This window comes from Hordeum vulgare, chromosome 1H, assembly GCF_904849725.1.
Source record: "Hordeum vulgare subsp. vulgare chromosome 1H, MorexV3_pseudomolecules_assembly, whole genome shotgun sequence".
NCBI classification, from domain to species: domain Eukaryota; kingdom Viridiplantae; phylum Streptophyta; class Magnoliopsida; order Poales; family Poaceae; genus Hordeum; species Hordeum vulgare.
In genome coordinates this window covers 487,268,304-487,285,743 of record NC_058518.1, presented here as the reverse complement: position 1 = coordinate 487,285,743, position 17,440 = coordinate 487,268,304, and the positions used below count along the sequence as shown (strand labels likewise).

General features: G+C 43.4%; 1 protein-coding gene across 1 annotated transcript; it reads right to left on the bottom strand.

Annotated features, from left to right (window-relative positions):
- Positions 1–12,876: 12,876 nt before the first annotated feature.
- LOC123417357 (probable WRKY transcription factor 75) lies at positions 12,877–14,253 on the bottom strand. The gene is made up of 2 exons (XM_045106895.1): positions 13,526–14,253; positions 12,877–13,398 (listed from the first exon to the last, which is right to left on the bottom strand). The coding sequence occupies exons 1-2, from the start codon at positions 13,975–13,977 to the stop codon at positions 13,194–13,196; spliced, it is 657 nt and encodes a 218-aa protein (XP_044962830.1). The 5' UTR covers positions 13,978–14,253; the 3' UTR covers positions 12,877–13,193.
- Between the last annotated feature and the right edge of the window lie 3,187 nt (positions 14,254–17,440).

The window sequence follows — 17,440 nt, the reverse complement described above, 5'->3', positions numbered from 1 at the left end:
ATCAATTGCTCGACAGTAATTCGTTCACCCACCGTCTACTTTCTTTCATGAGAGAAGCCACTAGTGAAAACTACGGCCCCCGGGTCAAATCACAATTATTATCTCTGCTTTTACTTTTACTTTGCTTTGTTTACTTGTTGCTACCATCATCTTTCATCTTGTTTTTCTTTAGGAATGCGTTGAAATTGAGGTTGACGTTGGCCATCTACAATATTTATAAAGACAACTTTTAGACTAAGTTCATGACAATTAAGTTCATTTAATCAAATTAAGTATAAACTCCCACTTAAATTGACATCCCTCTAGTCATCTAAGTGATACATGATCCATGTTGACTAACCCGTGTCGAATCATCACATGAGACGGACTAGTCACCATGGTGAGCAACTTCATGCTGATCGTATTCAACCATACGACTCATGTTCGACCTTTCGGTCTCTTGTATTTGAGGTCATGTTTGTACATGCTAAGCTCGTCGAGTCAACCTAGGTGTTTCGCGTGTGTAAATCTGGCTTACACCCGTTGTATGCGAACGTTAGAATCTATCACACCCGATCATCACGTGGTGCTTCGAGACAACGATCCTTCGCACGGTGCACACTTAGGGGAATACGTTCTCGAAATTTTAAGAGGGATCATCTTATTATGCTACCGTCGTTTCTAAGCAATAAGATGAAAAACATGATAAACATCACAATGCAATCATATAGTGACATGATATGGCCATTATCATCTTTGCTCTTTTGATCTCCATCTTCAGGCATCGCATGATCATCATCGTCACCGGCGTGACACCATGATCTCCATCATCATGACCTCCATCAACGTGTCTCTGTGAAGTCGTCACGCCAACTACTACTATCACTACTACTATAGCTAACCATTAGCAATGAAGTAAAAGTAGTAAGCACATGGCGTTGCATCTCATACAATAAATTAAGACAACTCCTATGGCTCCTGCCGGTTGTCATACTCATCGACATGCAAGTCGTGAAACCTATTACAATAACATGATCATCTCATACATCATACATGCAACATCACAACTTTGGCCATATCACATCACATGTCAAACCCTGCAAAAACAAGTTAGACGTCCTCTAATTGTTGTTGCAAGTTTTACGTGGCTGATTTGGATTTCTAGCAAGAACGCTTTCTTACCTACGTGAAAGCCACAACGATGATATGCCAAAGCTATTTACCCTTCATAAAGACCCTTTTCATCAAATCAAATCCGACTAGAGTAGGAGAGACAGACACCCGCTAGCCACCTTTATACATGGTGTGCATGTCTCTCGGTGGAACCAGTCTCACGTAAGTGTACGTGTAATGTCGGTCCGGGCCGCTTCATCACACAATACCGTCGGAAAAGAATAAAACTAGTAGCAGCAAGCAATTGATAAATCATCGCCCACAACCTTTTGTGTTCTACTCGTGCATAGAATCTACGCATAGAAAACCTGGCTCGGATGCCACTGTTGGGTAACGTAGCATAAATTCAAAAAAATTCCTACGCATATTCAGATCTTCCTATGGAGAGACCAGCAATGAGAGAGGGGTGAGTGCATCTTCATACCTTTGAAGATCGCTAAGCAGAAGCGTTACTAGAACGCGGTTGATGGAGTCGTACTCGCGGCGATTCAGATCGCGGTGTGATTCCGATCTAGTGCCGAACTACGGCACCTCCGCGTTCAACACACGTGCAGCCCGGTGAAATCTCCCGCACCTTGATCCAGCAAGGAGGAGGGAGAGGTTGGGGAAGAACTCTAGCAGCACGACAGCGTGGTGTCGATGGAGAGACGAGGTCTCCCGGCAGGGCTTCGCCAAGCACCGGCAGAGAGGAGGAGAAAGAAGGGCAGGGCTACGCCGTGGGAGAGGGAAAAGTCAATCTCCAAAAGCCCAAAAGTGCCCACTATATATAGGAGGAGGGGAGGGGGTGCCACCCCTAGGGTTCCCACCCTAGGTGGTGCGGCAGCCCCCCCAGATGGGAGGTGCGGCGGCCAGGAGGGGGAGGAGGGGTGGCGCACCCCTCTAGTGGGCCTTAGGCCCACCTGCGCTAGGGTTACCCCCCCCCCTCTCCCCTCTTCGTGTGCCATGGGCTGAGTGGGGGGCGCACCAGCCCACCTAGGGGCTGGTTCCCTCCCCCACTTAGCCCATCTAGCCTCCCGGGGTCGTTGCCCCCTTTTGGTGGACCCCCGGGGCCACCTCCGGTGGTCCCGCTACGTCACCGGTGACACCCGAAACACTTCCGGTGTCCGAAACCATCCGTCCTATATATCAATCTTTACCTCTGGAACATTCCGGAGCTCCTCGTGACGTCCGGGATCTCATCCGGGACTTTAGTTGATGATAATCCCACTATTTTTGAAGAGGATCAACTTTGCATGCATGTGGATCATGAAAAGAATATCATTCGTGATAGCTATATTATTGAATTTGATTATGATCCCACATGTAATTTCTATGAGAGAGGAAAATATTGTGGTAGAAACTTTCATGTTACCAAAATACCTCTCGTTTTGTTGAGATTGCTATTATCTCTTTATTCCTTGCATATGTCAACTATTAGTTGTCTTGACAATCTGTTTTCCTATAAAATGCCTATGCATAGGAAGTATGTTAGACTTAGATATGTTTCCCTTATGCCTAGCTAAGGGCGTTAAACAATAGCGCTTGTTGGGAGGCAACCCAACAAATCTATCCTTTTTCTTTCTGTTTTGTGTTTTCCACACTTTCATAATTCTGTTATGATTGTGTTTTTTGTGTTTCTTTTGCGTTTGTGCCAAGTAAAACGGTTATGATTAGTCTTGGGGATGATTGTTTGATCATGCTGGAAAAGACAGAAACTCTCTGCTCACGAGAAGAATTTTCATGTTTTTTTCTGTGAGAGCTTTTGAGTTGATTCTTTTTGCTGCTGATTGCTACGCAAATTCTTCAGACTTCCGTAATATTTCAGAATTTTTGAAGTACCAAAAGTATACGAAGTATACAGATTGCTACAGACTGGTGTGCTGTTAACATATTCTGTTTTTGTTGAGTTGGTTGCTTATTTTGATGAAACTATGGATAGTATCGGGGGGTATTAGCCATGGAAGATTGAAAATACAGTAACCCAACATCAACATAATTAGAATTTAAGTTTGCTACGGTACCTAAGGAAGTGGTGGTTTGCTTTCTTATACTAATGATATCACGAGTTTCTGTTTAAGTTTCGTGTTATGAAGTTTTCAAGTTTTGGGTGAAGTTCATATGGACAAAGAGATAAAGAGTGGCAATAGCTCAAGCTTGGGGATGCCCAAGGCACCCCAAGTTGATTCAAGGATGCCTAAAAAGCCTAAGCTTGGGGATGCCCCGGGAAGGCATCCTCTCTTTCGTCTTCAATCCATCGGTAATGTTACCTGGGGCTATATTTTTATTCGCCACATGTTATGTGTTTTGCTTGGAGCGTCTTGTATCGTAGGAGTCTTTTATTTTTGTTGTGTCACAATCTTCCTTGCTGCACACCTAGAGAGAGAGCATGCACTCACCGTGATTTTGTCGAGCTTCACTTATATCCTTTGGTTAGGCAATTCAGCTCACATGTGTTTCACTTATATCTTTTGAGCTAGTTGATTTTGCTCTTTGTGCTTCACTTCTATCTTTTGGAGCACGGCAGTGCGTGGTGTGGTAGTTGATCTATGCTATGAAAGTAGTCTCAAAAGGGGTAGTTATACAAAGGGATATGAAAACTTCCACCTTCATGTGCATTGAGTAGTTAGAGAAGTTTGATTCATCTCAATTAGTTTTGAGTTATGGTTGTGGTAATATTGAAGTTATACTAGTAAGGTGTTGTGGATCTAAAAATACTTGTGTTGAAGTTAGTGATTCCTGTAGCATGCACGTATGGTGAACCGCTATGTGATGAAGTCTAAGCATGATTAGTTTATTGATTGTCATCCTTTGTGTAGCGGTCGGGATCGCGCGATGGTTTATACCTACCAGCCCTTCCCCTAGGAGTATGTGTTCAATGCTTTGTTTCGATTACTACTAAAACTTTGGCAACAAGTATATGAATTCTTCATGACTAATGTTGAGTCCATGGTTTAGATGCACTTCCACCTTCCGCCATCACTATCTTCTTTAGTGCCGTGCAACTTTCGCCGGTGCATAAAACCCACCATTGGCCTCCCTCAAAACAGCCACCATACCTACCTACTATGGCTTTTTCAAAGCCATTCCGAGATATATTGCCATGCAACTACCACCATGACATGTGCCACAGCTTCTACATTGCCATTGCATGATCATAAGATAGCTAGCATGATGCTTCCATTGATGTCTATGCCATCCTAGATCGTTGTCACAGTACACTACCGAAGGCATTCCATATAGAGTCATCATTGCTCTATGTTTTGACTTGTAAGTGTCATGATCATCATTGATGGAGCATTGTCCCTTGTAAGGAAATAAAAGAGGCCAGCGAAGCCCATTTACAAAACAAGGCCAAAGATGCCCACCAAAAAAAAAAGAGGCCAAATAGGCCACCAAAAAATGAGAGAAAAAAAGAGAAGGGACAATGCTACTATCTTTCCACACTTGTGCTTATTAAGCACCACGATCTTCATGATTGAGAGTCTCTCGTTTTGTCACCACCATATGGCTAGTGGGAATTTTTCATTATATAACTTGGTTTGTATATTCCAATGACGGGCTTCCTCAAAATTGCCTTAGGTCTTTGTGAGCAAGCAAGTTGGATGCACACCCACTAGTTTTATTTAAGAGCTTTCACATACTCTTAGCTCTAGTGCATCATTTGTATGGCAATCCCTACTCATTCACATTGATATCTATTGATGAGCATCTCCATAGTTCATTGATATGCCTAGTCAATGTGACCATCTTCTCCTTGTTTGCCTTGCAACCTCCACCACACTCCATTCCACTTATAGTGCTAAAACCATGGCTCACGCTCATGTATTGCATGAGAGTTGAAAAAGTTTGAGAAAGTAAAGGTGTGAAAACAATTACTTGGCCAATACCGAGGTTGTGCATGATTTAAATTCGTTGTGCAAGGATGATAGAGCATAGCTAGACTATGTGATTTTGTAGGGATAACTTTCTTTTGGCCTTGTTATTTTGAAAGTTCATGATTACCTTGTTAGTTTGATTGAAGTATTATTGTCTCCACCTCAATAGCAAACTATTGTTTTGAATCTAACGGATCTGAACATTCATGTCACATAAGAGAAGTTACAAAGGACATCTATGCTAGGTAGCATGAAAGCATCAAAAATTCATTCTTTATCACTTCCCTACTCGAGGACGAGCAGGAGTTAAGCTTGGGGATGCTTGATACGTCTCAAACGTATCTATAATTTTTGATGGTTTCATGCTGTTATCTTGTCAACTTTGGATGTTTTATATACCTTTTATATCTTTTTTGGGACTAACTTATTAATTCAGTGCCAAGTACGAGTTCATGTTTTTTCGTGTTTTTGACTCTTTTCAGATCTGATTTTGGAACGGAGTCCAAACGAAATAAAATCCCCGAAATGAATTTTTCCAGAACAGAAGAAGATCGGGGGACTTGAGGGCCAAGGCAGGAGGCCCACAGGGGGCCCACAAGCCCTGTAGCCGCGGCCAGGGGGGCGCGGCTACCAAGCTTGTGGCCCCCATGGAGCTCCCCTGCCCTAGCTCTTTGGCCTATTTATTCCCTAAAATCCCAGAAAAAATCAGGGCGTCCATGAAACCACTTTTCCGCCGCCGCAAGATTCAGTTTCCGCGAGATCTCATCTGGAGACCCTTCCCGGTGCCCTGCCGGTGGGGACTTTGGAGCTGGAGGGCTTCTACATCAACATCATTGCCTCTTCAATGACTCGTGAGTAGTCTACTTCAGACCTACGGGTCCGTAGTTAGTAGCTAGATGGCTTCTTCTCTCTCTTGGATCTTCAATACAAAGTTCTCCATGATCTTCATGGAGATCTATCCGATGTAATCCTCTTTGGCGGTGTGTTTGTCGAGATCCGATGAATTGTGGATTTGTGATCAGGTTATCTATGAATTATATTTGAGTCTTTGCTGATTTCTTATATGCATGATTTGATATCCTTGTAAGTCTCTCCGAGTCTTGGGTTTTGTTTGGCCAACTAGATCTATGACTCTTGCAATGGGTGAAGTGCTTGGTTTTGGTTCATACCGTGCGGTGACCTTTCCCAGTGACAGAAGGGGCAACAAGGCACGCATCGTGTTGTTGCCATCAAGGGTAACAAGAGGGCTTTCATCATAGATTTGAGATTGTCCATCTACATCATGTCATCTTGCTTAAGGGGTTACTCTGTTCTTATGAACTCAATACACTAGATGCATGCTGGATAGTGGTCGACGTGTGGAGTAATAGTAGTAGATGCAGAAAGTATCGGTCTACTTGTTTTGGGCGTGATGCCTATATGTATGATCATTGCCGTAGATAACGTCATGACTTTGCGCGGTTCTATCAATTGCTCGACAGTAATTCGTTCACCCACCGTCTACTTGCTTTCATGAGAGAAGCCACTAGTGAACACTACGGCCCCCGGGTCTATTCACAAATATTATCTCCGCTTTTACTTTGCTTTGTTTACTTTTTGCTTTCAGTTCTCACTTTGCAAACAATCTATAAGGGATTGACAACCCCTTCATAGCATTGGGTGCAAGCTCTTTGTGTTTGTGCAGGTACTTGTGACTTGACGCGATTCTCCTACTGGATTGATACCTTGGTTCTCAAACTGAGGGAAATACTTACCGCCGCTGTGCTACATCACCCTTTCCTCTTCAAGGGAACACCAACGCAAGGCTCCCAGGCCGCGGGGGAATCCTTTGCATATTTGCCAAGGAAATCCCTATAGGCGTAGCCAGCAGTAGATGTCATAGTCTTTTACTTGTTTCTTGTTGTCCGTAGCGGGACTAAACTTGTTCTGAATAATTGTGTGGCTGTAAACCTTATGTTATACTATGTCAGATGGCAAGTGTATGCCCTACTTGTCATTCTTCACATATGTAATGTTATGATTATCTCGATTGCGAAACGTTTAGATGCGCCTCCTTCCCTTTTGGGGCATCGCCCCCAGAATAGGAAAGGGTCACATCTTAGTCGTTACACTATGCTTCTTCCTCCAATTGGCATAGATATGTCTAGCACATTGCCTATGCTCTGCTTTTGGCAGATAATCCCTCATGGCATTAATCAAACCCTTTTGCTGATCAGAAATGAAGACCCAACCATCTCCATTATTGTTAATGTCAAGATCCTTGATAAGCAAGCCAACAAACCACTTCCAACTCTCATTTGTTTCCTGCTCAACAACTGCCCAAGCCACTGGATACATTTGGTTATTGGCATCTCTGGCAATGGCACACAACAACTCTCCCTTCACTGCTCCTTTGAAAAAACAGCCATCTAAACCTATTACTTTCCTGCAGCCAGCCTTGAATCCTAATTTCAAAGCATTGAAGCACACATAAAAGCTTTTGAAAACATTTTGCACCTTGTTGGTAGGATCCAAGCACACTGCAACTGTGCTACGAGGATTACTTCTAAGCAACTCCAGTTGGTAGTCAAACACCCTTGTGTATTCATTTTTCATGCTTGCCTTTAACTTGTCCATCACAATCTCCTTTGCATGCTTGCACTTAGAAGTGGATACATCTGCAAACATGTCCTGAAGCAATGTTGCCTTCATGCTCTCAATCTTCCACATTTGATTTGCTACAATAAAATGCTCATACCTTTGGGCAATTACTTTTCCAATCACTAATTTGTTTTCTCTGTTCTGTGCACAGTGGTGCTCATCCTCAAATGTAATAATCTAGAACCTGCTGGTTCTTGAGGTTTTGGCAGCATATAGTAGCCAAGGGCAACCAGGCCATCCACACTTGGCCCTAACTCTATCTGACTCGTACTTAACAAATTGAATGCTTCTTTTGGTGACAATGCCATATCTCTTTAGTGCCTTCACCAACTGGTTCTTGCTTCTGAACACCATTGTCAAGCTGAAGTGTGGAATCTCTGTGTCATTACTGTATCTAGGAAACTGGCTCTTCCTCCTCACCAATTCTCCACCAGAATCTTCATCATATGAGTAATCCTCATCAGATGAATCATAGCACCAATCTTTCTCCTCTGCTTCTACTTGTTCCTCCATATTTGCAATGAGCTCAACTGGAATTGCAGCTGTGGAATCTCTCTGAATCCAACTCTTGGTGTCTCTCATCTTCTTCTTAAATTTTCTAGCATGCCTTCTTAGCTCCACAACTTCTGAATTTCCCCACTGTCATCACTGTGTGGCTCATATTCAGGGTCTGAATCAGACTCACTAACTAAATCTGCATATGCTGCTTCACTTGAACCATTTCCTCTTGCAACAGTTGGTGCTTGACTTGGATTAAACACCTGGGAAACTGGAAGCTGGGATCCTGCTACCACTTGCTCTGCTTCCACTTGCTCTGCTTCCACTTCCTCTGCTTCCACTTGCTTCCTTCTTCCATGAACTTGCTTAACTGGGCTGCAAATTAGTTGAGTGATGACACCACTATCATCAGGAACCATAACAAGGTCCACCTCATCATGTGGAATATCAGCCGGTTCTGCACTGATGACAATGTCAGGTTCATCATCATCATCAATTAACTGCATTATCTCATCCTTTTCAAAATCACTACCACTGGAGCTATGCTCACTGTCCTGCTCTCCATGGTACTCAACATATATGTCAGCTACTCCTCCCACATGAGTGTACTCTCCCATCTGGACACATTTACTATCATCATTCAGAAACATCAAGCCCTCTACCATTGATTTCCCAGGTACCAAAAAATAAAATTTCATTGATTCCTTCAATTGAATGTGATCTTTCAGAAACCCTTTCACCTTCCCAGGTACCAGAAAATAAAATTTCATTGATTCCTTCAACTGAATGTGATCTTTCAGAAACCCTTTCACCTCCTACAGGGACAACTTATCCCTCTCAATCTCCGACATCTCATCATCCCCCCAACATATTGCAGATTTGGACCGATTCTGATGAACTCGCCACAAAAATGGAATCTCACGTTGAGTATCTATGTAGAATCCATGATGAAACTAGAAGAAACAGAACTATATCACTTGCCCGCACTACCACGAACAATCTTAATGCAAAAAACTAACCCTACTCACATAACAATCCTGACTTCCCCTCTATAAAATACTGCAAAAACCCTAACCGTAATGTTGTGCGCAAAAGGTCCAAAAAACGGTGCCCAGAGGAGGAGGACGTCGCGCACATACCTTAGCCCGTCTCGCGCCGGCTAGATCGTCGCCGCTGCCGTCGATCACCCGCCTGCCGCCATTAACGCCGCGGGAGCAGAGAGGAAAACAGGGGAACGACTCCTCGACTGCTTCGTTGGTGGATGGGCTTTCGCAGTGGGTCGGGCCACCTTTCATCGCCATCTCCCTCAGTCCCTCTATTTCCACCCAAAAAAAAGAGCAATCTCGGCTACCTCTAGCCACGTCAGCAATCACTGTTTGGGAAAGACTCTCAGGGTTCGTCTTAGACCAGGATTAGTGAGTTGAGAGTGTCAATTTTAATGATTATGATTTGAGGGTTCGATTTAGCTAGGGTCCACGAGTTCAGGGTTTGTTTTGGACTTTTTTCTAAAACAAAGATCAGCTAGCTACGTGTGTGATCGCCAAACACAGAAATATTCGGACCGGGACGAGACAAGATGACACTCTCCCAGAATCCGTTCGGTGCCGCGGTAACGGCGACGGGCATCGACGGCGATCCTGCGAACAAAACTGTAAAAGAAATAAATCGCAGGGGAAGCTGCTGGGAACCCGATGGTGTTTTCCAGACCGCTCTATCTAGCTTACGTGGCCCTCGTGCCGTAATTTCATTGATTAAGCTATTCTATCATTGGAGACGATCGAAAGTGACGGCCGTGCGCCCTCCAAAATATAATTTGGAGTATGCTGGATATACGGTGCACGTAGGTGCCGGCCGGAACGCCTTGTCACGGGAAAAGACGTCGTTTTGGACCTACGGGGTGGTGCCTAGCTAGCTGATGTTTTGTTTGGTTTGCGCCTCGATCACCTTGCGGTGATGATGGGTCAGTGAGCAGTGAGCCGCTAGCTGCTACGTAGTAGCTGCGAACGTTGCCGCAGTTGCCTAGAGCATCGACAACCGTGCATCTTAAATGATGGCAAACGCTTGTAGACGGCGCCCCGGCCGAGCCGTTCGGCTGGTCGGGCGCGACATCATGCGTCCAGCTTAGCTAGTATGCAACTTTTCCATCTAATTTTGTTGTACTAGCGTTTGAATTTGTTAGAAGCGTTTTTTATTTAATACATATGTTCATTAAAAAAGCTGCATATATGTTTACTTGCAACTTCAGTTCACCAGATTTTTCGCTACAACCGGTGTTTTTATTTTTTGTTACAACCGTGTTAATTTTTGCTACAACCGGTATCATTTTTATCGCAATCGTTCAGTAAAAAAGTTGCATACACGTTCGTGAGAGTTGCAACCCGAGTTCACCGGATTGTATTTGCTACAATCAACATTTTGTTTTTGTTATCACGCATCATCAGCATCGTTTTTTTTCTACGATCACGTTGATATTTTTCTGCTACAATCATATTTTTGTTGCAATCATTATGGAAATTTGCTGCATCGTGGTCAAAATTTGCTTCATTAACGAATATTGTTACATGGATAAATTTAACGGTATGGACGCCCGGCGGCAGGCGGATCAGGCGGCCCGCGCACGGCCGGCCGAAAGTTTCGGCCGACGCGCCAGCGCAGAGTACTACCCTTAAATGATTCTTCATATCCGGTCGATGATCAGACAAGGAGAAGAAAAAGAAATGGTCTAACTAAACTCATCGTATCATTTTTATACCTCCGGTCTGTTTGCGGATCCTCATATCCATCACAAGATATGAGGAGGTTATAAGGTCTCGTGGAAACGTTCGGACGCGCCCGATCAGTCCGTCATATAGAATGCGACCTATTTCAGATTTTTTTTTTATTCTTTTTTTTTTCTCTTCATTTATATCAATCGCGTATAAGTGATCGGACAAATAAAAAAATAAAATGTATAGCTGTGCGGACGAATAAATAGGGAACATGTTTGATTGTTGACCGAACGCATTTGTAAGTGTTTACGGGATCATATTTACCATGTCCGGCTGTAGATGCTTATAAATCAGGTAGATCTAAACACCATGCTCCTACCAAATATCTTTACGCATTTCAGAGCTTCAGTGACACAAACGAATGCCATCTTGGACAACGACACGGTCCTCACTATCAAGTTTGGGCCATCAGTTTCTACAAATAAAAGAATGTTTCAAATATACATTGCAAAAATACCCGTAAAAACTATTTTTCATTCACACCTGAACAGTTTGTTCCCCAAGTTTTGTTTCTATATAGGAAATAAATTTTTTAGCAAACTGCATGTTAACATTATTTTTTCGTTTACACGTTCTTAGGCCCTGTTTGGATACACTCAGATTATATAATCCGGTTTTTATAATCTATTATGTCTCCAAACAGAACAGATTATATTGCAGTTTATAAAAACTAGATGGTCAGATTATTAAAAACTCATAATCTACTCCACCCCAGCTAAAATCAGATTATGGATTACTAATGACCCATCACCCTTGGAATTTGCAGATAATTACCTACTGCCACCGCCATCGTCCTCCAAACATGCCCATCTAGATTATTACCTTTGCAGTTAAAAAACAGAGGACATACATGTCATTGTACAATATAAAACCTGGATTACAGTTTATGTAATCTGGCCTCCAAACATGCCCACCTAGATTATTTTTATAAACCAGATTATATAATCTATCTTCATAATCCAGATTATTATAATATATTATGATTCCAAACAGGGCCTTAGTTGTCGTATCTGAACACAAGGTTGCAGAGATTTTTTTCTGGGGTGCTCAGATTTTTCCCATATGGGACATGTTATATTCCATCATTCTTATCCGATTTATGTTTTTTTTTATTTTCTACTATTATTCCTAAAAAGTAAATCGTATTTTAGGTAACAAATGTAATGCCTACCAAAAAATATTTATCAAATGCTCTAAACCTTTTCGAGGTGGAACATGCTACATTAGATTGTTCTTGTCAAAGTTAGGCATTTTTCTGAAACTGTCAGCTATTATTTACAAGTTAAATGAATTTATACGTATTTACTGGAGATAATTCTAAATTAAAGTACAAGTTTAGTAAAAAAGTTTAACATTTGAAAAAAAGATCATATTTAATTTCTTAAGTGCATAGGTTGATATTATTGGATAAATTCTAATATTTAGTTTGGAAAATTTTGAAACCTTACTTGTATTTTTTTTTGTTCTTCAATTTTTAGGGGAAAAAACTATAGAGTGCCAGAAAATTACGAATTTGGCATGGTGCCATGATATTATCTCAGTAGGAGGCGTTTAAAATTTTAAACATTTACATAAAAGTTGGACTAAACATTGTTTCGTAATGCAAGAATCTCTCTAGAGGTCTCATATCATTCAAAGGTGGCGTATGGAGATTTAACTACATCAAAGTTTATTCATCATTTTAACCTGAAAATTGGAGTGTAGCTTCATATTACACTGCTAGGCACTAATATACGTTCATTTCACATCCTTTTACTTAACAACTTATATTTCATCTTTTAAAATGCCAATTTTAGGTACCATGTGTAAAACCTTCCAAAATTATTTACCAAAAAAATGCTACAAACTTTTTTCTGTCGGGTAATACGACAAACTTTTTCTACATGGATCTCTTTGATGCTTTTTTTAGATGCTCTTTGATGCATGTTGGTGCTTAAACATGGAACTCTCGGAGGCCTATGGGCTGAGGGAAACGGCACATGGGTATTTTTATTACACGGTTAAGTAGGCAGCACTAGTAGTGGACTGAGTTACGTTCCCCGGCCGGGCTCTTTCGATCCACTAATTATGCTCGAGGGATAAAACCTGGTGATCGAGCCGACAGTGCACACCGCAGTACACAACACTACAGTCGGGAAACCGAACCTGAACCAGTAGTGCACTAGTTTAACTACGAACTTGTGGCTGCTACGGCACCGAGGCCCGAGCTGGCTAGCTTGCCCAAGATGGAAGCCCCGTACGTGCTGATCTCGACGTGCTCCGTCGTTGGTGGCTAGTCTACTCAGTTGAGGGAGCCTGGCGGCGGGTGCGTGCCGGCGACGAAGAAGCGGCCGGAGGCGGCGTCCTGGCTGGCGTAGTAGACGGTGCTGGGGCTGGCGTGGCTGTGCGTGCCCTCGTACGTGGTCACCACGTACGCCGGGTCGTCCCGGTCCCGCTCCACCCGCTTCTTCACGCTGCACCCTTCCGTCGAGCACCGGTAGTAGTTCCTGCACGCACAGACCGAATGCTCGCTCGTCAGAACTCAGAACGCCAGATTGCAATGTGCCGAGACGGTTGATGATTCATTCGATCGTGTTTGGTTTTGAGGTTGGGGATATATAATTAAGTACCAACCTTGGGTTTGGGCTGTTCTTGACGGACTTCTTGCCGTACTTGCGCCACTTGTAGCCGTCGTCGAGGATCTCGATCTCCGTCCTCGTGCGGAACGCGATGCGCTCCGTCCGCGGCCTCTCCACCGCCGCCGCCGACTCGGCCGCGCTCCTCGCAGGCACCGCAGTCGCCGAGCTTGCAACAGCAGCGCCAACGGGCGCCAGCGGCGCGGCTAACGGGCCGTCGCCGTAGAGGTACTCGGAGATGTCGAACTGCGACGCGGGGTCGGGGCTGATCGCCGGCGCAGCGGGCGGCGTGGCGCCCAGCGCGGCGGAGAAGCTGGAGGCTGGGCTGGAGCAGGAGGAGCTGATTGCCTCGTTGGAGAAGTAGGAGGACATGGAGGAGAAGAAGCAGGCGTCGCCCACCGCCTGCGCCTGCTGTTGGTAGAGCACTGGTGCCGCTCCGACTGCCGCCATGACCGAGTTTGTCACCGGCGAGAGCGCTTCCTATTTATAATATATAAGACCCCCTAAATCGCCGGTGCGCTGCTGCTGCTGCTGCTGCATGGATTGGGTTGGGGAGTGGATTTGGCGGGTAGATTTGTACTAGTTGGAGATGGCGCCGGCCGTGAGAGCTCTCTTTTTTTCCCGGGGGATTTTGGTCGGCTTCCCGGTGAGCTTCGCGCTGAGAAGCTTCGGCGATGGTGAGCGGGTTGCCCGCCCGCCGCCGCAGCTCGTGCGCGCGCGCGTGCCACTTATGGCAGGGTGGGGGAATGAATTTTCTTGGAACGATGACTTGAAGAAAGGTCTTCCTTGGCCACGTAGGACGGTGGGAGAGGTGGGTCCCACCCGTCTCAATTCAAGCAATCAAGCCGCATTCGTCCTTTGCGATGCGCTCAAAATCTCTTTTCCGGACCAAGCTTTACTTGATGTGGAAAGCCAGCGCATTCTAAATCCATCCACAAACTTCCAATATCTACATATATTCTCCCTTGCTTCCAAAATAATTAAAATTTTAGCCTTATGTTCGTTCGTATTTTTGTTTTAGTAGCAAATGAATCCGTATGTTACAACACGAGAGAATATAACACAAGCTCTTAACGGAAAAACTATGACTTAAAATTCTAATAGATTCAAGTCTTTTAATTTCTCATGACATTACATTTATATTGTCCACGATGACATCGATGCTCATACATCGAAACCACATTTGGATAATGTCATTCCTAAAGCGTTCTCCCCCCCCCCCCCCCCCCCCGTCTCCCTCCCTCCCTCGCTCCCTCGCTCCCTCTCTCTCTCACACAGTTAATTTCTCACTTTCTCCCCCTCCCCCTCTCCCTCCCTCCCTCCCTCCCCCTCTCTCCCTACCTCTCTCGTGCGCGCACACATACTCGTACAGGATAAGATGAGAAATATGTTCATTTTTTCCGTAAGGTTTTATAGAGGTGTGCATGCGTGGTGATAGATGTTTTCTATCCCCTCAATCTGGTTTTAATAGGTATTTATTTGCAATTCATATCGCCGTCGAAAAGAAAGAGGAATGGACCGTGCACTATAGATTAAATTTGCATCACAAAAATATATTATAAATATTTGATAGCTTAAAATGACATCATATTTTTATTCCACATATTTTTCTAATCAAATTTTGTATATAACATGTTAAAATTGAAGTTACGGTTTAAAAGATATGGATATTTTGTTTTATATAAATTATGAATTGATTAACCAAAAAGTTTGGGAGGGGGGGGTTCTATTAAAATGAAAAAGAAAATTTCGACTGACATATGTATGGACGGCAGGTTGATTACTTGAAATGTCAGGAGGTTTCTAAAAATGCAAAAAAGATTCGCTTACGACTTAACATGGAATGTGGGTTAATAGCAAAGGCAAGGGACTTTTATGGAAAACATCAATGACGTACACGCCGAAACCAATCCATGCCTTATTATTAGATAAAGATTTAAATTTAGTCAAGTTTATAGAAGAATATATTGGCATGTGCAACACCAAATTAGTTTCATTATATCTTTATAAATAGAGTGGTGTATTATGTATATATTTTTGAAGACAGTAAAAAACAAACACTCATATATCCGCAATACATACACTCATCCTTTATAAACTCATGCATAAATATCCTATGTCCATGAACACCTCCAAAAAACTGAGCCTATATATTTTTATTATTTTTATTTGATGTTGTAGATTTTATCATATTTTTGTATAAGCCTCGTCCAATTCAACTTTAAGGTAGGATAAACATAGAACATCAATTAATTTGAAATGAAGAGATTATTCGTTAGTTATATTCACTAGATTCATATACTTGATCGAATGCTTTCCAATCTTTGCTACACTGTGTGGCTGACTCATGTTTCACAAATTCGCAATATTCCTTGGTTGTTTGCTTCTTCACGACAACATGGGCAAGCATGGTGTGAATAGGAGCTCGCGATGACAGTGAGCTTGCATGGAGTGTGTGGTGAACTTGGACCAAGGTAAATGTGGCGTCGACGTGGAGAAGAGGTGGGGAGGGATTTCTTTTGAACCCAATACACATGCAATCGTTCATATACAAGCGCATACACTCACCCAGGTGCGAACACACGCACATCTTACCTTTATGAGCACCTATCAAAGACTGGCCCGCCATATCATATTGAGATTTACGAAGTCACCGTAGTCGTCTCGTATCGATGAAACGTCTCCTCCCACTGAAAGATCGATGAAATGTCTCCTCCCACTGAAAGTGTATCACCGGAAATCGTGAAATAAATCTAAAAATAATGCAAGCACCAGGACTTGAACATTGATGGATTGAAGATATCACTGTCCCTCTAACCATCCTACCATAGGTCGGTTTGCAGGTGAGGAGGGATTTGAGGTAGAGGGATCAATGGTCACTTTACCGTACTAACGGCTAGGGTAACCACCAGAATGTAAGGAGGGTCACGACAACCAACGGTCTTTAATATATAATCCCTCTAGTCACAAATCTCGATCGTTTTAACCATCGATCAAATGTTCTTCATTTTTGCTCTCTCCTGATGGACATAGGCCAGTGTTAACCAAATCCAAGCAGCCTTACAAGAACACCCTAATAAAAATGTTAGTTACGAATAGACCAAAGGGGAATTCGTCATCATCTTCAACATGCATAAGCTTGTGAAGTCCAATGAGCCTAGTTGGATGTCGCGTGTGATTCAAATCACTAGTCACATAGTCATTGTAACGACGACCAACAAGTAACATGATGTTTGCAGGAGATGCAATGGACAATGATTTGAAGCATGACTCGACTGGCATAGAGAAGAAGGTGAATGTGAGATGAGGAGACCCAAACCCACCTCTATACCAAAATGCCTCTGCAAGATCTTATTCAGGAGACTGTTGGCGCCATCGCAAACTTAGGCAGAAACATTGTGGCTCGCAACTCTCCCCCATAATCTAATGCATCGGATTCGGGGAAACAAACCCTGACTACATGTTCCATGACAATGTCCCCTCGACGGGATGAACCTACATGTACTTGTTCCATTTTGTCATCCTCCACCACCGGGACGAACAACATGAATAACATCAAAACCTAATAACCTAAATCAAGATTTTCAATGAGCACAAAAATACATAGTCTCCCCGCCTCGCAATGCTAAAACCTCTAAAATATGCCAATAAAGACTAGGAAGGCTGATGAAACCGAGATCGGAATCCGCACGAGATGAAACCAACCACTAGTAAAAAAAGGGTCTTTTGTCCCGGTTCGTAAGGGCCTTCTGTCCCGGTTTTGGAACCGGGACTAAAAGGTCGTTACTAATGCCTTCGGCCTTTAGTCCCGGTTCTTACACCAACCATGACAGATGGGCCTCCATGTGGCCGCTGCGGCCAGACCAGGCACGGGGGCCTTTAGTCCCGGTTGGTGACACCAACCGGGACCAAA